Source organism: Peromyscus californicus, unplaced genomic scaffold (assembly GCF_007827085.1).
Source record: "Peromyscus californicus insignis strain IS unplaced genomic scaffold, ASM782708v3 Scaffold_16__1_contigs__length_79575227, whole genome shotgun sequence".
Lineage (NCBI taxonomy): Eukaryota > Metazoa > Chordata > Mammalia > Rodentia > Cricetidae > Peromyscus > Peromyscus californicus.
In genome coordinates this window covers 73,106,945-73,132,303 of record NW_026294458.1, presented here as the reverse complement: position 1 = coordinate 73,132,303, position 25,359 = coordinate 73,106,945, and the positions used below count along the sequence as shown (strand labels likewise).

Below are 25,359 nucleotides of genomic sequence, written 5' to 3'. Positions count from 1 at the left end.
TCCTGGACAGACTGCATACAGTTCCTGGACAGACTGCATACGTTCCTTTTCAACCGAAAGGCAAAGACATCCACAGTCCTGTGGTAAAGTCACACCAATGTGTGACTAAGTTTTAAAAAAAAGAAGACAGGATGTGCAACCTGCCATGCATGCACACTAGGCCACATACATGCACACGCACACATGCTCCATCCCTCATTGTTATTATGACTACAGAAGCCTAGCCACTGCGCACTTCCTGTCTCCTAGCAACACTCAGGCACTCAGGCGAGGTGCTCTCAAGAAGCTGACACAAAACGCGGGGAGGCAATGAAGATGTCTGGAGTGTGTGCCACATCCCAGCAGCAGGTTGAAATGCAGCACAACCCAAGTCCACAGCGTGAAACCCACAGCAATAAAGCAGTGCCCTGACCAGCGCACAGCTGCAGCCTCTTTCCATTCCCAAGACAACGCAAACGTGAGACCTGAAGTCAGTGCTCAAGGACTCCGGAGAAGCTTGCCCAAGGCACAAAGTTCTGAGTGCCAGAGAGTAGAGCCCTGGTCAAAACACACCCAGAGAGAAAGCTGTACGCTGTTTGGAGGAAGTCGGATCATTCCTCTCTGGTGCAGCTGGTCCAAAGAAGCCTGCTTTGTATATCTGCAACCCAAGGCCTTCTGAAGGCAAAAGTAAAATGTCAAAAAATAAAAGAAGTCTGAGATTGAAAACAGCTTCCCCAGTGGAAGCCTCCAGGGCCGTTGTCTATTCTCAGCTCTCTGTTCTGACCTGCCTGCTAAAGCCAGTTTGACTTCTCCATCTGTGGTGGTCTGAATGAAGATGGCCCTCACAGGCCCAGAGGGAGTGAACTATTAGGAGATGCGCCTTGTTGGAGTAGGTGTGGCCTTGTTGGAGTAGGTGTGGCCTTGTTGGAGGGGGGGTGGCCTTGTTGGAGGGGGTGTGGCCTTGTTGAAGGGGGTTGGCTTTGAGGTCACAGAAGCTCAAGCCAGGCCCAGTGGCTCACACTCCCTGCTGATCTGGATGTAGAACTCTCAACTCCTCTCGCATGCCACCATGCTTCCAGCCATGATAATAATGAACTGAACCTCTGAACCGTAAGCCAGCCCCAATTAAATGTTTTCCTTTATGAAAAGCTGAGGTAGTCATGGTGTCTCTTCACATCAATAACACCCTAAGACAGCATCTGCAATACAATACTCTTCTGTAAGTGCTACCTGAAGAACATCTGCACAACAGTGACCGTGGCTCCTAAGAAGAAGCCGGATTCTTTCAGAAGCCCACGAAGCCACCCACCACACAGAGGGACTTACCCGCCTCTGCTGTGCTGCCGGCCATGGCTGAAGATCTTGTAAGGAAGTATGCGCTCACCAAGGTTTTCCAGGTTCCTCACTATGGCTCCTCGGTCCATCAGGGATTCTAGTGTACGTTTCAAAGCAGCAGCTGTCTCTGGCTAGGTTTGTTTGTTTTGTTTTGTTTTTTAAAGAGAAGAAAGAAAAAAATCACAATCAATATGAAAATTAGAATAATCAATGAAGGCCACGCTGCTAGAGATCTCTGGGTAAAAGCAATTGAAACTGGTTTTGGCTAACTAACTAACTAAATAGAATGAAGCAAAGGCTCTGAAGATACATGACAGCTCACAGAGACAGAGAAGAGAGCTCGGGGCCAGCACAGCTCCGTGGATCTGGAGATGGGAACTAACGAGCGACTTCTCTCAAGGGCCTCAGCCAGGATCCGTCAGGGCCAATCACTGTCCAGTCTTCTATGTTATGAGTCAAAATAGCAATCCCAGGAGATCGGCCTGTTGTCAGGGCACCTGAGTCATGACCAACCACAGCCAAGTGGGAAGGGCTGGATCCCACAGGGAAATTGGGGATCACAACCAAAAGGGCAAAGGGTAAGATCCAACCTGTGCCCCATGGCAGCACACAGTCTAATGAAGAGTTGAACAGACACATGGGAGGGGAGCAGACAACAGAAAAGGACGGTGCCATAGAGACAGACGTGTGCACATGTGTGCACAGGTGTGAATGGGTGCACATCCCGGGGCTCACTGGCCAACCGGTCAAGTCAAACTGTTAGTACCAGGTTGGTGAGAGACCGTAAAAATGAACATGGTAGATAAACAACAAAGACACCTGAAGTAAACGTCTGGTCTCACCCCCCCCCACACACACACACAGGCACAGGTGAGGGCACACACACAAACACACACACCACATGTGTACACACTCACCAAGTACATACCCTCTCCCCACAAACACAGGGGAGTGAATCCTCCCCCCAACACACACAAGTACCCATGCACACACCATACAAACACAAAGAAATGTTCTTTTTAAAAGGAGATTTTATCATATCAGTCAAAAAAAATGGCTACCTACCATAAAGGCAGATTAAGAAAACAAACATATTCTTTCACCTTGTATCAAAATCAAGGCATGAACTGTGTAAATGGACACACTCATTTGGCTGCGATTTCAAACTAGTCAGTAGTTTAAAGAAAGACTGAGGGCTGGTGAGATGGCTCAGTGGCTAAAGGCATTCACTACCCAACCCCAGGTCAGTCTCTGGGACCCACGTGGTGGATGGAAAAACTAACTCACACAAGTTATCCTCTGACCTCTAAATGCACATGGGGGAAAGTGAGCCCACACTCATACACACACACACACACACACACACACACACACACACACACACACACACACGATGTAATTCCTTAAAAAAGAGACAGACTGCAAAAGGAATAAAAGGTTTTTGGTTACTCAGGTTGCTCAACATTTTTCATATACCTTACCTCAAAATAAAGCAGACTCCCAAAGATATTGTTTTATGGGAACACAGCCAACTCATGCATTTGAAGTGTTTGTGGCTGTTTTTCCTTAAAGCAGATTTGTAGTTACGTCAGATACCAGATGGCCACCAAACCTGATCATCACTACATGGCCAACCCCCGTTTTACACTGTGAATGGTTGAGGAAGCCAGCAGGGCCTCAAGCCTCTCGTCCTAAAATACACCACACATCACAGCCTAGCTGTGATGATACAGAATTGAATTCCCACTGGACAGGTCAGCAGGCCAATGAACACCATCAGCCTCAACACCAATTCCATGAACTCACCATTCCATCTATCTACTCCTACCCTAATTCACATCTTGCAGCACATGTGTGGTGCTGAAGAATCACAGTGAAAGTTTGTGCCTACCTGGATTTATGTTAACGAGACATTATACCCTACAGTAGAACCCCCAACAACAGCAAGGTTCGCCTGTGCCAACCCCCCCATACCTGAAGCCAAAACTCCAACAGTAAACTTGACTATCCAAACACCTACCTACTGGCCTCTTAATGAGAAGTCTCACTGGTTAGCATTAAACAGTCAACTAGCATATATTAGATGTTCTGTAAATTACAAGCAGTGAAAAACCCAAGAACAACCAAAATTCACTTTGCTATGGCAGAGTGTACAGACAGGAACTGCCCACACGGTGATCAGCTCACTGTGGGCATCACGGAGACTCCTGGCAGCACCTGAGCTCACTGGAGGAGCAGCAGGATGTGGCTGGGAACGAGCGTGGTCATACCGTTATGACATCGCTCACTCACTCACACAGGATGCAGTATTTCGCTTTCTGGACTGGGAAGAGTATTGTGTATGATTTTTAGCTTCTTTTAGTTTTATAAACATGCAAGCTTGCTAAATTTAATATTTTATAGTTAATTTCTGTATACAAACTATTATCTACTTTATGTATTCATGACATTTTTTCTTATTTCTTTCCTATAGTCCTAAGCTTTTCCTAGGACTATGACTTGGAACTGTATGTCACAACAGCAATTAGCTGGAGCAAACTCCCTAAGCAGTCAGGCCTGAGAAGGTAGAGGCAGGACAGAAATCATCAATTGTATAATGTAAAGCCATTCCCATTCTTTGCTGGATCTGAACTTGAAGACTCCATAGCCTTTAAAATAACACTGTTTGAAAATGTCAACACATTAGGTTCCTGGAAACTTTGCATTGAGAAAAATTCTTCCAGAATTGTGGGGGGAAAAAAAAAGTGTAGTGAACACTAACTTCCAAGAGATTGGAGTTAAGGTCCGTAATAGAAGACCTTGGGAAAGAAATGGATGTGTATCTACCACAAATGTGCGACAAGCCATCTTGCCTACACACGCAAGGCTCAACTGTGAAGCTGGGTCTAGCGTAGCTGGGTGACTTCACAGAACCTTGGGCAGCAGCAGAGACCCACCTGGTGGGAGAGAGAACTCATGCCCACAAGTTGTCCTCTGACCTCCACACGTATGTGCCACCCCACACACATGAATTAATGAAGAGCTGCCCAGGCACGGTGGTGCATGGCTTTAATCACAGCACTTGGGAAGCAGACTTAGCCTGCTCTACATAGTGAGTTCTAGGACAGGCAGGACTATGTAGAGACCTTGTTTCAAATAAAACAAAAATTAAAGAGTTGCAGCCCTCTAGGTTCAAAAACCTATCAGCACAGAGGTATTTTAAGATCCTAGTAAAATGCACTAAGGACAAGGCTGGGACACTAAGAAACAAATCACGTGTATAACCGCAGGGGGCTTTTGCAGACAACACTGTGAGCACACAAGGGAAGTAAAGGACAGACTGACTGCTCATGGGCAGACAGCAAACACTTGTGAAAACAGCTGTACGGCTGCTCTCTGCAAACGAGGCCCAGAGATCTGTAACCAGCAGGCCCAGCTGCGGAACAGACCTCAACAGGCTCGACCCTCCAGGGACTGACCCACCAGCCGGGCAGCACAGACGACCGACCGCACTGGACAGGAAAACAACACGTTCAGTGCATTCAGAAATCCTGTCTCCTTTTAAAGCTACTGTAGTGTAAAAACACAAAATACACAAGTTTACAGTTTGACAGGTGGATTTATGTATGTTCGGCTTTTTAATGAGCTTTCAAAGCTGCATTGGGCTGATCTCTTTACCACTTCTCCCCTTCATCTGTTCCAGCCCCTCCCTCCTCCACCCCTTCCTCTCCTCCAGCCCTCCTCTCCTCCAGCCCCTCCCCTGCTCCAGCCCCTCCCCTCCTCCAGCCCCTCCCCTGCTCCAGCCCCTCCCCTCCTCCAGCCCCTCCCCTGCTCCAGCCCCTCCCCTCCCCCAGCCCTTCCTCTCCTCCAGCCCCTTCTCTCCTCCAGCCCTTCCTCTCCTCCCCCAGCCCTTCCTCTCCTCCAGCCCCTCCCCTCCTCCACCCCGTTTCTGCTTCAGTTCATGTGTATTTTCTGTTTTATCACCCTCACTTTTGTTTTCCCCCCCTCCCCACCCTCTCATGGTCCCCATTCAAGTTTCAAAATCTTTATCCCCGCATACATATGTATCCATATACAAAATCTAGGTTCTGGAGCGACAGAAAACATGTGATACTTCACGTAATTTTCAACTCCTTAATTTTCCTGACAACACCATGATTTCACTTTTTCTTTACAGCTAAGTAAAATTCTACTGTGCACCACACTGCCCTTATCCTCATCTGCTGATGGGCAGAGCTAGCTCTGGTGAACAGTGTGGCCACCCGACATGGATGTACAAGTGCCCATGTGGTACAAACTTAGAGCTTTGGGGTGTCTGCCTAGCAGTGGTAACACCGGGTCATACAGTAGCTAGACTTTTGGTTTTCTGAGAAACTTCTAGACGGGTTTCCATAGCGGTCCACCACTTCACATTCCCAAGAGCAGTGACTCTGGTCTCCTCTCTTCCATCTTCTCACCAGAGGTCACTGCTCTTGGTTCCCTAATGAGAGCGGTTCTGACTGGGGTAAGAGGTTTTTGTGTGCATTACCTGATGGCCACAGAAGCTGAACACTTTTAAAATGTTTACTGGCCATTTGCGTTTGTGCCTTTGAAAACTGTTCAGTTTATTGGCCCATTTGCGGATTACAAAACTTGGTGTTTTTTGACATCTCTCTTCCAACTAGTTCTGCTCTCAGATGAGCTGCAGCAGCTTCTTTCCAACCTCCACTTCCCAGGTGGGTTGACCTTCACCCTTTGACTAGGTTTTCCAGTATCTTTGCCAGTAAACTGTGTCTCTTTAAGGCAACAAACGGTTGGATCTTGTTTTCCAATCGAGTTAATCTGCATCATGTAACTGGTGAGTTAAGGCTATTTCCACGGAAAGTTATTATTGAGGGAGCTGGCATTTCCTATGGTCCTGGGGGCTGTTGTTCTGACTGGATTATCCATGGTTGTTTTCTTCCTCCCCTGTTAACATTAGAGTTTGCTGGTTCACTGTGTTGGGTGTGATGGATTCCTTCCATCCTGTTCATGTACTGGGTTCTCTACTGCTATCTAGCAAGACTCTGACTGTAGTATCAAACACAAGCTCTGACAGTACCCCAGTAAATGCAACAGACTGTAAAGATGATGGCTGACTAGATTCTGCAAGATTCACAGTTCAGGCCTAATAAGTGGTCACTCTGCAAAACATTTCCCGTGTGTAGTAACAGTTCCAGGTAAAACACCCACCGAGCCTCACTGTGCCACTTGACAGTAATCAAAGGAGGGGGGAGCATTAGAAGAGAAGATGCATGCACACATTCTGACTACCAGCCACGGAGGCAGCAGGAACTGTATTTATTTCTCAGGGGTGTGCCAAATCCTGTGGTACCAGAAATCAAAGTCAAGTCTTTTGAAACTGTCATTTTGAGGGAATCAGGAACAACCAAGTACTATTTCTTACGACTCAAAATATTTACCTGCAAACATTCTTTTTAAAGTTTCTTTCCCCAGACAAGTGTGTCAAGTTGCTCACTGTGAAATCCAACCCCAAAGGAAAGACGGGTGTGAAGCACAGAGTCCTACTCTTAAAGCATGCTGCAGACAGGGGACAGTAACTGGCTAAGTGGTCAGTTAAAGCACAGGCCAAAGGCAAGTGAAAAGCCAAGTGCTGAAGAAGGCAGAGGACCGGCCACTTTTCTGTGGCAGGTTAGAGAAGCAAACTCCAGGCAGGCCCTGAAAACAGAACACTTTCGTGTCAACGCAAGTGCTCAGAGAAGGTCTGGACGGACGGTGGGCAGGAGGGCAGGGAGAAGGACAGAACGGGAATGTGAGGTAAATCAATGTGGAGACGTGTTTCCAATAGGTAGGAGCCTGAGCTGATTGCTACCCAGGGCAGTATTCTGTCTATGGTTTCAGTTTCTTTAAAACTTACCTACAACATTGGCAAAAATAGAAGCTTCCTGGAACGTTTATTAGCTGAAATACATATACTTAAAATTCCATAATCACTTAAAAAACTTACTCTAAACAATCTGGCATACCCACATACAAGGGTCTAACTATAAAGACGATTATGACAAAGCTCACAACATACTTCATTAAGTGAAGTTGGCTGCCCATTAACAGCAGATATGCTCAATAAAATTATTTTCACTGAATTTGAACAAGTAAGATATTTTTATGTAAGCATTGAACACATGCTATTGGGGCTGGAGAGATGGCTCTGTGGTTAAGAGCACTGGCTGCTCTTCCAGAGGACCTGGGTTCAGTTCCCAGCACCCACATGGCAGTTCACAACTGTCTACAACTCCAGTTCCAAGATCTGATACACTCACGTACATGCAGGCAAAACACCAGTGCACAGAAAATAAAAATAAATACATTATTTTAATAAACAAACACACATGCTACTGATCATCTCTTGCTGACCTGCTTCATTCATTCACTAGTGTGTGCGCACACATGGGCATGTACATGCCCCAGTGCCCGTCCAGAGGTCAGAAGGGCAACACTTGGGAGCTGGTTCTGTCTTTCCACTGCAGATCTTTACCCACCATGCCACCTCACCATTCAGTAAATGTGTTAATAATAAATATACATTTAATAATAAAACACGTGTGCATTTTCTATATGCACACACAGGAAAAGTATGAAAAACGTCAGCTGCTTAGCTAACGAATCAGAGGCTCTACAGTTGCTTACTTTAACATTGTTTTATTAACTGATTTGTTTTATAGTCAATGAAAAGTTGTCATAGAAACCACTAAAAACCAGTGGACACACAACAGTCCATCTGTATGGATCAATGTATTTCAACACATGCACACAACGTGAAGCTCTCAGATCAGAGGAACCGTCTTATCCCACACCTAGACATTTGCCGTTTCTTTGTGCTGGGAACACAAAATCCATTCTCCAATCTGTTCTGAAATGTAGCTTAATGTCTTAGTTACTCCCCTGACTACAGGGCTTTCCCTCCTGCTGTTTGCACCTGTTCCTAACTTCTCTCTATCCTCACTCTCTTGAAATCAGTCTGCTCTTTACCTCTGTGGGGCCAACTTACTTAGCTTCTTCAAAAGTAAGAACTTGCAGTTTTGTGTCCTGGGCCTGCTTATGACACTTAATGCACCCTTCAGACTCGTCCTTTCTGGTGCAACTGACATGAGCTCACTGCTTTTATGACCGAGTATTTCGCTATGTGTGTGCTGCATTTTCTCCATCATCCACTCAACACTGACAGACACACAGAAGACTCTGTGCCTTATCTATAGTGAGCATTACTGTAACACATGGGAATACTGGTTTCTCTTAAATACACTGATTTCTTCCTTTATTTTCAGGCCCAGAAGTTGTGTTATTGAGTCACATGGCAGTTCTGCTTATGTTTGGGAGCCTAGATCTCATTTCCCTTAATGGTCAAATTAGGAGCAAACTTCTTTAGGAACAAATTTAGTTCACTGTGGGCACATGGGGGAGTGATAAGTGCATAGTTTGTGAATTCTGTGAATCCTAGATCTGCCCCTGAAAACATACACAGTCGCTGATTCTGTATTCACACAAGTTTCTAGTAATAATCAGCAATGGGCATACAGACAGCTTCCGGGTTACTCAGAGCTTGGCAGGCTGTAGTTCCAGGACCAATGGCTATTACAACTTGTCACTGTCTCTTGGGGAAGCAGAGTGAAACTAAACTCAGGAGGAACTGGGATCACTGGCCCTCGAATCTGATCAGAACACTGACCAATGCGCCCAACGTACCAGTGGTCCCTGGAACCAAGGTCGTGACCAAAGGAAGGGGAGCTACGGCGGCGCTGCCGGAAGTGGGGGCTGGAGATCCGGGAAATAATGACCATGCGCTCGCTGGGCCACATGATGAGAAAGAAAGGAACATAAAAGAATGGACGGGAAAGAAGAGGAGCCCAGAGGCTGACCTCAGCTCCACATAGAGCACTGTCACACCAAAACCAGGGCCTAAGGAGAAGTGGAGGTGGGGTTTACCCTGTCAATGAGTGCACAAGCTATGGTTCAACCTGCAAAGGCCAACAGACAACTGTGAAGTCATTTCAGCAACAAGGTGGGCAGAAGACTGTTAAATCAGAAACAAGACAGCTCTCCAGGAGGCTGGGAGCTGGTCCATGATGGCCCATCAGTGACGACCCCGGCACTAGATGGCTCCAGGATGCCAATGGATAATCTTAAAAACTGACCCACAGAGCAGGGTGTTAGCTGTTAGCTGCTTGTATGCACAGGCTAACATTATATGATTCACATATAACTCTGTAATTCAACTGTGACGCGGTTTAGTTCCTCCGTCAACTTTTTCCCGAGCCTCAAGTCAAAGGCTGTCACTCGGATATATTTTAAGAATGACTCTGAGGCTTTCCTGAAGAGAACCTAACACTCCCTTCACCACGGGAGCCCAGTCCCAGGGAGAAGGCAATCGCCGTGGCACCCCTCAACACACACTGCAACCCAGTGAGCTTCAAACTAAAGACAGCCAGACAGCGACAACACACCTGCAACCCCAGCACTCTGGAGGAGGGAACAAGAACTCATCCTTGGCTACATAGTGAGTTTGAGGCCAGCCTGGGCTACAGAAAGCCCTGTCTGGAACTAAGAAAAAAGATGCTCCCATCTCTCCCACATATTCGTCAATTCAAAATTCAACTGACTTTGAGATTCAAATGTCCTGGGCCCTGAAATATTCCTCTCTCTCCAGGTGCAAAGGTGAGATCTGGGGTCTCCCAGGAACCCAGCTCTTTCACACTCTACAAAGTGACGCGCTGCAGTTTATACGAGGCCCTAAGCCTTCCTCTTCTTCATTTATTATTATTCTGTGCGTGTGTGATGTCTGGACAACTTTACAGTGTCAGCCCTCTCCCCTCACCTTTATGTGGCTCCCATGGTCCCCCTCAGGCCCCTGGCTTGCAGAAACAGCATTTATCTGCTGAGCCATCCTGAAACCCACAACTTTTTCTTTTCTTTAATAAAAATCACTGTATTGTAATGAACTCATGAATGTAAACATCACACTGCAGGGTTAAGTTAACCACTCAAACAAACACTGGCCCAGTCCCACACTGCACATCTCAGTAAACTACAGCAGAAAGGCCATTCTGAAGCGGGGGAGGGGACTGCACACAGAGTGTTACACTTTCACTATCAATTGAATTTTTATTCACATACCCACCACAAAATGATAAAACCATTAAAAATTGAAACTAGAAAAACAATTAGCTTTATATCCTCTTTGATGACTCGTGTCTTTTTGCCTGTTTGGTCCTTCCTTAGCACCTGCTACCTCCCCTGGTCTCCTCTCTACATGTTCTCCTGGACCTAAGCCCCCCTGGTCTCCTCTCCACTTGTTCTCCTGGACACCCCCCATGGTCTCCTCTCCACTTGTTCTCCTGGACCTACAGCCCCCCTGGTCTCCTCTCCACTTGTTCTCCTGGACCGACAGCCCCCATGGTCTCCTCTCCACTTGTTCTCCTGGACACCCCGCCATGGTCTCCTCTCCACTTGTTCTCCTGGACACCCCGCCATGGTCTCCTCTCCACTTGTTCTCCTGGACACCCCGCCATGGTCTCCTCTCCACTTGTTCTCCTGGACACCCCCCATGGTCTCCTCTCCACTTGTTCTCCTGGACCGACAGCCCCCATGGTCTCCTCTCCACTTGTTCTCCTGGACACCCCGCCATGGTCTCCTCTCCACTTGTTCTCCTGGACACCCTGCCATGGTCTCCTCTCCACTTGTTCTCCTGGACACCCCCCCTGGTCTCCTCTCCACTTGTTCTCCTGGACCGACAGCCCCCATGGTCTCCTCTCCACTTGTTCTCCTGGACACCCCGCCATGGTCTCCTCTCCACTTGTTCTCCTGGACACCCCCCCATGGTCTCCTCTCCCTGTACCTACAGCTTCCCCAGTCTCCTTTCTACCGTGTGTTGTGCCCACACTTCCAGCGGTTTATGCACATGCATGTATACACATGTATACATCACAGGCTGGGATCTGCATGAGGGAGGACATAGGTCCTTCTTTTGGGGTCTAAGTGGCCTCACTCAGACACAGAGACCTTTTCTAACTCCAATTGAAGGCATAAACACCCTTTTTCGTAGTAAGACTACAGTCCTCCCAGAAAGCAAAGCGAGAGCAGCCATCCCATTGGGGGGGACGGACCTGTGGCTCCTACTTCATCAGCAGGAAACAAAACCAAAACTCAGGCACCCATGTTTACTATTCCGAGAACATCCCCAAATCCAGGACCCTCTGGCTGGGTCCATTTCTATCTTCCCACCCCTTTCCAGATGAGCAAAGGGAGACAGGAAGACAGGCAGGAGTCCTGGTTACTATGGCAGCAAGTAAATGAAATGCCGCAGCTCATGCAGTGGCTGGTGAGAGCAGGGGTCAGGGAGAGATTACCGAGGAGCTGTCTTGTTGATTGCTGCCTCCATGCACAATCTAGTCCCTGCCTTTACCGCCTACTCCTCTTCACACAGAGGACAGCACTGAGCCAAAGGGATGCCATGGAAGGTTTGCATCAACCAAGGATTTTGACAGCAAAGATGAGATTCAGAAGGAAATTCTAGTTAGGACTTGTGAATATTCTAAATGCCAGGGCAATGTTTAGAAAAATACCAATGAGACGCCTGTATTGACAGACGTGTTCTTTACCTTTTTAAATGCAGTATCAGAATCAGAAACAGGCACTGTTAAAGGCCGCAGATCTGCATGTCTGGCTATGCAGCGAACACAGCACCATCAGCCCGGCCACGGCAGAGGTGCTGAAATCCAGGTGACAGAGGGAAGGTGCTTCATGTGTTTCTACCATGAAAGCAGGGCAGACAGACACAAGGACATAAACCACCACAGAACCACACGATGAAGTTGGTCACTGAGATTCAGCTACTTCGGAAGCAGGAGGTGTGCCTTGCCTCGGTGACCCCAGGAGCATTCCACTAGTGGAGCCCTGCAGGAGTGCCTTTTCCTGAACTGACCTCTTAGTTCACCTCTTACCCTCGGGCCCTGGAGAGGGGCAGCGGCTGCCCAGTGTGCGGTCAGCACACATCTGATGAACGCCTAAGTCAGAGAGTCAAGAAGTGAAAGAAAGCTCTTACTATTGGATCCAGCTGAAAAGGAGGAAGGGACTAAACAGTCAGAAGACAGAAGAAAGAAGATCTTCACTGCAAAGAAGAAACAAAGCCCACTTTTTGAAAGGCAGAAATGCATAATAAAGCAAATGCACAACCTTACTCAAAACCAAAGCTGGAGTACAGGAACCAGAAATAACCAAGGAGGAGCTAGGCAAAGAAATTCAGTTAGTCACCGTGTATTCAGATCTCTAGCGTGACTTGGGAAGGACTAAAACAAACAAACCTCATTATCACTCATTATCAGTAGATGCTCAAATCCTAAAGCACGCAGGGAACTCAGAGTTACAAAAGCTAAAAGATTCTGAAAAGCCATGAAAACAGAGTTAGCAACCCCAGATGCAAGCAGAGCTTCAGGGAGCCTGCCACAGGGTGACATGGAACTGGAAGGGACCAAGTGAAGAACAACATCCTCATTTGCTGCACTTTTCTCTGTGTGGTGTGGTGTGGTCTGTCTGTCTGTCTGTGATGTGTGTGTCCATGTGGGCAGATACGTGTTGTACCTACTTTTCTCTGTGTGGTATGTCTGTCTGTCTGTCTGTCTGTCTGGGATGTGTGTGTGTCCACGTGTGCAGGTACATGTGTTGTACTTACTTTTCTCTGTGTGGTGTGTGTGCGTGTGTGTCCATGTGTGCAGGTACGTGTTGTACCTACTTTTCTCTGTGTGGTGTGTCTGTGTGTGCGTGTGCGTGTGCGTGTGCGTGTATGTCCACGTGTGCAGGTACATATGTTGTACCTTTCTCATCACCGCCAGTTAAACACTAGCAATACCTGATCTGGAGTATAAAACCCAAGTCAAGAGATTTGTGAAAAGTGAGCCGCGTCCACCTAGATGTCTAGATAATACATGGATGGAGGTGGTAAAGAGCCTTCACAGGGTACTTGGCCCATGTCTGCAATTCCAGAACTCGAATGGAAAGATTCTGAGTTCACAGCTGATCTGCTCTCCTCATTCCACAGGCCCTGCCTACAAAGCAAGACTAAGATGGTAAAGGATCTGAATCTGTGTCCTGAGTGCACACCTGCGAAGGACAAATGTGTGCCCCAAGTTACATGTGTGAGAAACACCGCCCCACATTCATGCTGAAGAAATCTGGAACAGGACCACTGGGAGACACCTGACACTCACGGGTAGAGCTTTACCACAGGGGTGACTGTGTCCTGCTCTGGCTCCTTTAGTGTCTGATGTCCCATTAGAACTCGACAAGGTCCTCAACATGTTGAATAGAGGTGGCAGTGAGGGACACTAGCACCATGCTCTTGGACCTCCCAGTTCCCATATCCATGAGTCAAATGAGCCTCTAGTCTTCATAAATTAGTCTCTGTCATTCTGTTTAGTGACAGAAAACCAATGAAGGCAATGTCACAGAGAGTGGAGCACATTACACCAAATTTTAAAACTTAGGAGCACATTTATTTCAGTGGAGGATAGGGGAAAAAACTTAAGAGAGAGAACTTTGAAGATGTGGGGTCATTGGGTGAACTCCCTAAAACAAGGACTTTCTAAGAGGGAAACTGACAGTGTTCTATTGCCGAGGGAGGGAGGGAGGGAGGGAGGGAGGGAGGGAGAAGAGGAGGGAGAAGAGGAGGGAGAGAGGGAGTCATCTGCTTGTCAACGTAAGTCCATTATTTAAGATGTGTCTGGACCCCCAATCCGTATTTGCAGACATGCACGTAGAAGCAGGGGTCACTCCGTATTTGCAGACATGCACGTAGAAGCAGGGGTCACTCTGTATTTGCAGACATGCACGTAGAAGCAGGGGTCACTCCGTATTTGCAGACATGCACGTAGAAGCAGGGGTCACTCGCTGTTGTGCATATTCCCAGCTGCAGCGGAACAAGGCAATGAGGCGCCTCGTTCCAGCTCTCCCACCATAAACAAGCGCCCCTTCTGCAGTCTATTTAGTGCCAGGTTGGTGTGGAGCTTTTGTTGTTGTTTGCTTTTTGAATGTGTGTGGTTTTGCTGATGCTGTTTAAGTGTAATAACGGAGTACCTCATAGTGTGTAGTGATGGGCCTTTAGGAAAACGTTAGGTGCACGTCACAGGCACATTTACTAGTGTGGTGTCTTAAGCAGACACAGGTAAAATCAAGATTATCAGTTGACAAAAATGGGTTCCCAGGAACCTGACCAAGGGGAACTTGTATTTGTCAAGTCAGTGTTCACTGGCAATCTGGAGAATCGAGGGAAAATGATGATGACTACACTCCGTCTGTGTTGCTTTGTGCACTATCCATGCCAAGTGTCACAGTAAAACGCTCTGCTAGGTAAGGTCTACTACCTTTGAAACATCAAATCGTCACAATTCTGTACTTTCAAGGAAAACAGAATTGTATACCCCAGCTTTGCTTCTAATAGTCAGCTTTCTTTCAGGGAAGAGAAGTAATGGGCAAAAGCTCTGAAATTTCAACCTTGAAAGGCCAAACTCAAGGGCAGACACCAAGACACCCTGGCAAACTGGAGGATTCAATGCTAGTACTTGTCTCCAGAAAACCCACCAAGACGTGAGATAACTTTTCCAGCTTTATTGCAGCATGCATGACTGACCACACACACACACACACACACACAGAGTACACAGTACACAACACGATACACGGATACACACTCTAAGGTAAAGTCCTGGGGAAAATGGGAGAGGAAAGAGAGAGCCACAGGGAGAAGGTGGGAGAGCTACCGCAGGGAAGACCAGCCACACACACAGACCTTGGACTGGGCTCTGGAAATGAGGGTTAAGTCAGAGGAGGAGGCAGGAGAGCTACAGCAGGGAAGACCAGCCACACACAGACCTTGGACTGGGCTCTGGAAATGAGGGTTAAGTCAGAGGAGGAGGCGGGAGAGCTACAGCAGGGAAGACCAGCCACACACAGACCTTGGACTGGGCTCTGGAAATGAGGGTTAAGTCAGAGGGGAAGGCACGCAGTTGGTAGATCCCGAGATGCACGCGCAGGAGTCTCTGGAGGGGACTCATCAGAGGGTAGTCTACAGGCAGGAGGCACATGCACTGCTCTAAGTAGGGTGTCATACCAAAAAGACCAAGAAAAACTGCAGTGAACACTGAAACCCTGTGCTCTCAAAATGGTGGTCCACCAGATTTCTCTGTCTTGGGTGTCTATTGAGGGCAGAGCTCAGGGCCTCACACACTACAGAGGTGCTCTACTCAGAACTACATCTCCAGCCACATCCTTCAGTTTAAAGCTTTCTGTGCTGAAGCTGACAAAACCCCAGGCAGAGAGCATCTTTGCTGTTGTTCACCTGAGTAGACCGCAGCAAGACAGCCAATGACCTGCACACACACCTTAGTAGACCGCAGCAAGACAGCCAATGACCTGCACACACACCTTAGTAGACCGCAGCAAGACAGCCAATGACCTGCACACACACCTTAGTAGACCGCAGCAAGACAGCCAATGACCTGCACACACTGAGACAAACCTTTACCACAGAAGACCAGCATGGAGAGAAAAAAGCTGTCTTGGAGTAAGGGACACAGAAGAAAAAGCTCCAGTGTTTCCGTGGATGAGAAGCCACATCCAGGAAATAAAGACAGGCTCTCACAAGACTCGGGCACAGAAGAGATCTTAAAATGAAAACCTGATAGAAGTTGCTTAAATTTGTCCACAAAAAAAAGCTAGAAGATACAGTTTAGAAACTCCTCAGAAGAGAAGAGCTAAAAAGAGCGAACCAACAAGACTGAGAAAATTAGGTGTAGCAACCCAAGCGACCCAAGGGCTAAACAAAGAGCACCCCCTACACCCCAGGACTGTGCCGCCACACTCAGAGAGCCCACTGGGGCCAGAGACTTCCAGCAAAACCTGTAATTCTGAAATGCTGTAACATGAAACGTACAAACTAGGAAAAAAAAAAATCATATTAGGTTTCCAAATTTCCACTGTTTTCTAGTTTCTAGTGTTCTGAAAGCTTTCCAATTTAGAATTCTGTATTCAAACACTAAATATGCAAATAAACCACCTTTTAATTCTACAGACTTTGGAGTAAATGTGACAAGTGGGTCAGTATCGTCAGCTTTTCAAGTCCAGATTCCCAGACACATGTAAAAGCTGAGCAGACACTGTGTCACCTGCAGTCCCAGCACTGGACCAGCAGGGACAGGGAATCCTGGACAAGGAGCTAACTGCAGCGGGCAAGCTCAGGCTCAGCAGAGACTCTGCCGTAGGAAACAACTGGGGAACACACCCAGTGCCAGCTCCAGGCTTCCACAAGCATGTGCACACACACACCAAATAGATGAATTAAAAAGACCTGGAGTCAGCAGATGATGCCCTATATAACAAAGGGTGAAATGGTGCAAATCTCTACACCTCTGAGCACACTTAGACCATTTCCTACCAGATGCTTGACCCAACTGGGATACAGAAAGAACAAGATGAGCCTAGAATGTTCTGGTATACTAGAAATAGGTACTTCCAACACTGATGGAGCTATGTCAAAACAACAACAACAACAAAAACCTTCCATGAAGGTCCCATTAGCTAAATCTGGAAATAAATTAAAAAAAAAATGTGGCCTATGACTTACTGAATAATTAATTCATAGTTCACACTGACAAGAAAACTAGCCATTTTGTGCTATCGATTACAACTTAAGCAAAAATTGTAAGTGGATGCCCAAACTAGAGGGTCCAGTTTGATGGAGACTAGTTAAGTGCTTTCACTGCTTCAAATTACCACTCAAAAACTATTACCAAAAACAAGCAAGCAAAAAACCCCCAGCTTGACAATGGAGCTATGAAGCGAGCACCTTAACTGTCACAACAGGACAGCACATCTGAACCTACCTTCACTATGGTGTATTCCTGCCCCAAATGGACAGTCGAGATCTAATCATGAGAAAACAACATGATCCCAAGTTGTGGGGCATTCACAGCATCACTGGCCTCAAACATGGGGTGGGAGACAAGAAACTTGTCCCAGATTAAGGGAAACAAGAGGCAGAGAGCTAAATGCAACACTCGACCTCTAAATGATTTCTCTTTATGCTAACCGGCAACATCTGACATCTTTGGACTAAAACACACCCAATGTAACTTTGTAGGTTTTTATAATAATTGTGATTAACTGTCGCTACCTTAGGAATGCCCCCAAGAACTTTAAAGGGAGTAATGTAAGCCACTGGCTCTCTCAGAAGCTTAAGATACGTCTGCGAAGCAAGCGTGGTAATGGTAACTCAGCTCAACTTGGTTGAAGCAATTCCTATGCCCCCTTGGTCTTCTTCAGCTTCCTGTGACTTGAAGTGATTTTGAAACCATAAGGGAAAATCCAAGAATGTTCTTCTTTACTCCATGTTTTACATCTAAGTATCCTTGGCCACTACCTGTGGGTGAGTTCACAATGTTTGTTAAAGTGAGAATACCAGTATGTGGTGATTCGGAAAGCACCCAAGAGCAAGAACTGAAGTGGAGTCTGACTTGTGCAACTGAGACACGGAACACTGAATTTGGGGACAGACATTCACGCTGAAAGAGTCACAGAAGTGTAAATTTTTCATTTTATTCAAAGTTGGTACAGAAGTGCTAACATTTCCATAAAATAATTACTACACTTCAGTTACAGGACAAAATACCACAGAAAGGAACGGACTTTGCAAGAAATGTACTCAAGTTTTCAAATACTTCTGAAGGCTACTGCAGCAGCTGGCAAAAGAACAGGAGTACACAAAGAACAGAGTGTTTTGTAGTCAGCAATGAAAACTGACAGCTCTTTAGCAGACTGGCTTTTTTTGTCAATTTTTAAACAACAGTAACACAACACAGTAAACCAAGATCATACAAGTCTACAATTTTAAAACTCAGTTGTATACAGTATAGGCAAGTTAGAATTGTCACAAATAGTTAACAATTTTAAATCTACAGTTTTAACTGTTTTCCTTTCAAGATGGAAGTAAATTCTAATTTCTTTGAAAATGAATTACACAATGAAATGGACCGTATTAGTCAAACTTGAAAACAAAAGAGGCTGAGGACAACAGAAAATAAACTGAAAATAATTAAAAACTAACCAATAACAAATTAATGTTCATCAACTCCTTATAACCATATTTGGTCTATAATATCAGACTAAAATGATACATGTACATAATACACAGCCGCAGTGTACTAACTGGTCTCTGAACCAGAAATGTGAACGAAGCTTTCACAGGCAGTACACTGGGAAAATATTTCTCAATGCAGACATTTTTTAAAATGCATTAATACTTACATATCAAAATTATTTCGATAAAAGCAGCAGTATTCCGCTGACATTTGGCTTAAAAAATAAAGGAATGAATGAAGCAATTTCACAGGATATTATTAGAAAAGGAATTGTTCTCTTCTTGAAGAAGACTACTAACTTTTGCACAGCAACTATTTTTGATATCCATTTTGTCAAAAAAGAAAAATAAAAGCAGAAAAGCCTAACAGTTCATACGGTGATCACCAACAGTTCCAGACAAAGAAAGGCTCTGTCCAAGCAAGGGACAGGAAGGCCCTGCTGGCTCTGAACTCTGCAGGTGCTCACAGACTGAAGCAAGAACGGTAAGGGCAGCAGAGGAACGGTTCCATACCGTCATCAGACACTAATGTAGTCTGCTGCTATTTAGAAAATAAGAATAATAATAAAGCTTTTACATCTTAAAAACCCCACAGAGAAGTCCATGAGCAAAAGACTTGGTGATCTATTTGCCACTCAAAAGTCTGAGATCTCACAGTGAAATTAGGAAATTATACATATTTACACTAGGACTACTTTTCACTTAGTCTAATTAAAGCAGTTTTCCATGAAATTATAAATGAAAATCATTTCTGCCGAAGAAATTTCAAAAGCATTTCAAAAAGTTGTAATAAACGCTCTTGAAGGTACAGAACACATAGGTCAAAGGTTCACTGCTCTACACTACCACATATTGCTAAGCCGAGGACATTCCTCACACACTTTTCCTCTCAGCTCCCCACCCCCACCCTGCAACCTCAAAGTTACCTGTTGTAAAATTCTGCTGTACGTACACACACCTAGCTTCTTGCTGGAGGGAGAAATCTCACCATCAGCGTTCATGTGAACTCTAAGACAGATCACATACCAAGACTTTGTCTTTTTTTAAGGTCACATTAGTCTATACCATCTACAATCTTAGTTAAAAGGTTACAGAGGAGGCCTGCTCCTTTCTGCGAGCTATATCTTAAGATGGAGACATAACTCGAGACGGCTCATTTTCATTCTTGGTAAACACGGGACTATATGGAGGTAAAGGAAACCAGGGGAAAGGGCAATGGTTGAGTGGGAAGAAATGCCATTTTCATTCCGGCATGCACACCCACAGCTTTCCACTCATCTAGTCTTGAGGAACTAACAGAACACATTAAAAAATTCTCAGTGCCATTATGAAAAGCAGTGTCATGTTGAATCTGTCCAGAAATAGTCTGATGTGCAGAACACACAGATCCAACTCTCTACTAAAAAGTACAGTTAAGCACATAAGGAAAATAAAGGTAACACCACCTTGTGCAAATCTATACAAAAGATCAATATGGTATTTGCACTATTTAATGTGAATTTTTTCATGTTTTTTAGAGCATTGTTGAAAACAAGTAATATTTCTTCTAGACAAGATTTTTTTTTAACTATTCAAATAACCACAACTTACAAAGCTGTCTGTCACCTGCTCTGCCCACCAGAACCCCGCCTGTCCCAGTTTTAGTTTTGGACTGTGGGTCTGTGTCTACAAATCTCATTTTCCCTAGCCACCAAATCTAAGCAGTTACTCTCTCCATGGGAGCAACACAGAGTGAGATTAAGAGACTCTATGACTGAGACCCCAGCGGACGCACTGTCTAGCCTTTCAGTACTGTGGTCTTCCTGAAAACCCTAGGACAGAGTTTGGCGGGTTTATGACTTGCACTTGTGCGAGAGTGCTATTAGGTTTTGTGCTTTTTACTAGTGGAAACACACACACGTGAATACAGTTTTGTGCTTTCTATGGACCTTTAGCCTCTTCTCACACATGGAAATATAAACTATTGTTTGTTATATGAGTTCTCAGATGTCCTTAACAAACCTACTGGAACACTCTAAAAATATACTCAGAATTATAATGTAACCACATTTTTAATTATAGATATAAAAGTAAATAAAGATGAATAAATAACATGAAGCTACAATACATATACTCAACTGCCTTGTTTCCATGAACCAAAAGACTACACATAAAAGCGTGTAAATGTGTACTTTCTAGTAGCTTTCTTCACTAGTTACAATAAAGTTAAAAACAAGAAAGGAAGCTTACTGCCAAGAAAGGGCCGGGTGCAAACCAGCGTGTCAACACTGGCAAGCAGAAGGCTACCTACAACCTAACACAAACCTCAAAACTTGATCACACTGTGGAAAACCTTGTCTACTAGCAATTGCCATTTGAAGATTTCAATAAACCAAATCTGTTTCCATTCACACACACACACACACACACACACACACACACAGTTACTAATGACACACTGCTTTCAGAAGCCTAGGCTATACTGATAAATTGAACATTAAACGTGTGTGCGTGCATGTGTGTGTGTGTGTGTGTGTGTATGTGTGTGTGTATGTGCCCGCGTGTGTGTGTGTGTGTGTGTGTGTGTGTGTGTGTGTGTGTGTGTGCGCGTGTGTTACTTACATATAAATTTATATATCCAGCAGCACTAGGGAAACAGGGAGAATCCATCTAATTACGCTGTGGGATACACTGTCAACTTGTGCTGTCCAGAAAATCCCTAGCAGAGTTCACTAGACATACACGTCTGAGTGAGTGAGGTGCAGGGGGGCAACAGTGCCAGCACACAACTCCTGGGCACAACTCCTGCACACAACTCCTGCGCACAACTCCTGCGCACAACTCCTGGGCCTTCCTGGGCACAGCAAACCACTGCTCCTATACCTGGAGGAGTCAGGCCATCAGCAGAGCATGCAGGATGCATGCATCTCTAAAGAATAAAGTGCATCTCTTTTGTTTCTCAGCAAAGTGCTACACAGGCCAGCAGCTTGCGGTTGCTAGAAAAATGGGTGGCTTATACTCGACCTAAACCTTGTCTGTTATAAAGGAGTGGAGACAGAAAAATGAACGGCATCGATTTCACAACACTGTTGTAGTGATCAGTGAGTAGTGAGAACTTTAAATGAAAACACATGACTAAGTGTGGGACTTGGCACCAACCTCGCTCTCTCATGGAACCTCAGCTCACTTCACTAAGCAGCTACAGTATTCACGACAGCGTGACAGGAGCAAACCCAGTCAGGAGAGGCGATCTTCAGGAGAAGGGGCTCGGCCCCGCCTCACTGCGTATGCACCAGCCTTGTGCCTACAGTACAGTGTTTCTCATTACACCAACTCATTCCACACTTACACCTTCAGGGCCAAAATCAGCCTTTCTGCATCACCTGACACCATCATCTCAAAGGGACTTCTATGGAAACTCACTATTGTTTCCTGACTTTAAGAATACTGAAACACTAGTGCTTTTATTATTAACCAATATAAATATGAGGAAATTATCTTGGAAACATTTATTCTCATTAACATTTTTAGATACTCTAAGTTTAGTATGTTTAAACCTAACTGTAATTTAATGAATCATTATTTGGTTATAAGTCCTCAATACTGGGGCAAAGCAAGACATGTGTACATCAAGAGAGGATGTGAAACAAACCGAGCACTAACCAGGAAATCGGAAAGTACTGGAAGAGCGAGCAGATGACCGACTAAGAAGCGAGAGACAAGGGAACCAGACACCGCCACCTGTAAACTCTGCTTAGGCAATGGGAAATCCCACAGAGCAAGAGGCCGAAAGGCCTGCTTCCCACTCAGGTCTCACTGTCAGCTATCAGCCACTTTAACCTGACCATCTTAGCATGAAACTCACCAAGCTAGACCTTATTCCCCGGAGAGGGGCTTATGCTAGCCAACAGTCCAGCCGCCTCAAGTTCCAGAACCCAATGAATGTGACCTTTCACCTCTACAGATTTTAAACTAGTGATTGTTCTTTATCAATCTGTTCACATCTGTATTACACACACTTGTCAACATCGAATTTATTATTATTATTTCTTAGAAAAATTGTACGCCAACAAGGCTCTGCAGTCACGTAATTTAACAGGAATGGTCTTGTGCACACATGGTCTTTCAACATAAAACTTAGGAAATGGTTAAGTGTCACTACTAGATACCTATGTGGTCCCTTTCCAACCCTACCTCCAATGAAAATGTGAAAGGGAATAAGGCAGGAGGGAATGAAGCCATCTCAGTACTAGAGTATCAGTCAGACGAGAGGCTGATCTTTTCACGGCTAATGACAAAGCTTATTTATTCGGTAGAAAAGACGACGACGCATCCATCGATTACAATAATGATATTCAAAGAGATGAGATGACCACGCAGTTGGAATAGAGAAAGACTCCCAATGTAGGAATTTAAAGATTCATACCCCCCACACGCAAGGCTTTTAACCCTATGCTTAATGAACCAATTAACTCCACTGATCTATTCTTAACTGGGAAGTTTTACAAAGTGAAGGAAGGGTCTCTGCTAATTTCTTATGCTGACATCTCTAAGAGATAAGGACAGACAACCCTGATCAGCTTCTTTGTGCAAGATAATGGATCCTTTGAGCCAGTGAAAAGGAAGCCCTGGAAATGAGATCCATTGAATTTGAGCCAAGGACAGGTGCTATTACTTGATGCTTCTCTAAAAACAAAAGCAATCACTTCCTAGAAAGAATAGCTGAAGGAGAGATTGGCCCAGCTGTTTATTCTTGGGATGGCAGGACACAATCTTCTGAAATGAAAGAGAAACCTGAAGTCCCACGGAAGAGCCAACAATCATTCTCCAGACCACTGTTAAAAGCCCTTCACTCTAGACCCAGACATGAACTGCTTGGGAAGACAAAACACATGTTATCATATGATAAATGCCAGGCTTCTATTTCTCACCTACCTCTGTAGACCAATAGCCTCACCTATGTTTTTACTTTTAGCCACTATTTTAGTCATGGTCAATCTTGGTCAATTCAGATCCTTAGCTTGCACAAGCACAAAAATGCATGTGTAAATGTCTATACAGATGCATGCCATCTTTTAGGACTCATATATCCATGTGAAGGATGAACATTTTGCTAGCCTGAAATAATCATGTATCATTCCAAGATCATTCCAACAACCCATACACTAAAGGCTGGTCTCCTGAAATGAAGCTGCCATCACCAATTCACATACTTACTTAATCACAGTATCTGTTACTGAGAAGGCAGGAAGACAAGCGTTAGGGACTTCAGACTCAAGAAAGTGATGTTGGTACTGGTGAGAATAAACACCTAGTGGATATGCTAAGTCATTCCTTATTTATAAACATTAGTACTCTAAACTTGACCTACTGCTATTTACACAAAGACACATGATGATGTAGTTTATGGATCTTACTATAAGACAACAAAAAGAGGGTAAGAGGACTCTGACATTCCAAATTATTAAGACTCAATATTAATAAAGGGGAGAAATTCACACAAATATCTATTCACTTCTGCTGTAAATATGAGGATTAGGAAGGCCACTCAGCCAATGTGTCAATTCTTGCTAAGCATAGGGATGTGTTCAAAGGAAACACTAACTCCTACAACTTAATACAAATTTGGACAAGGCAAGATCTTGTTAACATTTTCAAAGCCTGAAAGGTTATCTCAAATGGAGAATTCTTTAAGAGAAGACTGTCACAAACCCTGAACAAACAAATTCATTCAAACACATGTGGGCAAACTCTGAATCCAGATTTGGAGAACTCATTTCTCATCTTTCCAAAAGGTCCTGTAACCTTGGACACATCACAGTCTCAACCTCCATTCAGGAAAAGGATGGTCCCTGTCTACTTGGCCCCTAGGTTATAAACCTCAAAATAGAAATTGAGAGAAAAATTGTACAAGGCACTCTAAGTTCTTCAGAAATACATGCTATTCGTACATAAATTACTTTTTCCATCTACAGACTCAGTCTATCAGAACCCCCTGCAGACAGGAAGACTGCATGCACCGGATGATCCCCAAAGTCAGGGTTGGACTCAAGTCCATCATCTGCAAACAGGTTGATACATCACAAAAAAACAAAAAAAATTAGTTATCAGGTTGAGTTCTGATTCAAAAAAATCTACAAAATGACCTATAAAAGTAATAATTCTCCTTGAGTACAAGGCTTAATAAATGTATTGTGTAACTGTAAAAGTTATTAGCATAAAGAAAGTAGGTACATAATTAGCTTCCTCATTTCTCATGGAGGAGAACAGGCAGTGTTGAAGACACAGGACTACACATCATCCTCAAGAGGTCTTCTCTAATGCCTTCGGCACATCCTCACTAAGGAGAAACAGCCTATGAAAATCGACTGCCCATGGATGTTACAGCTGGATACTAAGCCAAGATAAAGTTCTGTATCGAGAGTCCTGTGATAGCCTCCACAAGCACACTGCTAAGCCCGAAGTTTCTGTTCACGGCAACTTAGGAATATGCTGGCCACCCCCCAGAAAAACCTTCACTGACAAACAGCGAGGGTGAAGCTTATGTGACGGAGAGCAGTTTGTAGGAAACACACTCACGTGCTGACTGTAACAGCATAGGTGTAAACACACGGCCCATCTTCAAGAAAGACAAAAACCAGGAAGAGAACTTAGGGAGAATGCAGTATGGAGTCAGCACTTGATCTCCCCTCTAAACACAACATCAGTATATCATAAGCTATCAAGTACACAACCCAGCATACAAAAGCAGGGCCAACTTTCCGTCACGATACTGAACATTTTCTGACAACTGGACCCACTTGGGAAGGCATCTGGCTAATTAACAAGGAATGTTACAAAATGACAAGGAAGCAGCTAGAAACAGGTAGAAAATGATTCATTATCCTCTTAGCATTAAGTTTATCAAGCATTGCATGGTAGCTGGT

The 25,359-nt window shown here is 44.9% G+C and overlaps 1 protein-coding gene across 3 annotated transcripts in view; it reads right to left on the bottom strand.

Annotated features, from left to right (window-relative positions):
• LOC128112252 (sodium/myo-inositol cotransporter) overlaps positions 1-25,359 on the bottom strand; it is a 60,291-nt gene that overhangs the window by 11,331 nt on the left and 23,601 nt on the right. For all 3 annotated transcript variants that reach the window (XM_052741211.1, XM_052741209.1, XM_052741210.1), the window contains exon 3: positions 1,306-1,445. In XM_052741211.1, the coding sequence (XP_052597171.1) occupies positions 1,306-1,445 (140 nt within the window). The remainder of the gene's footprint in view (positions 1-1,305; positions 1,446-25,359) is intronic.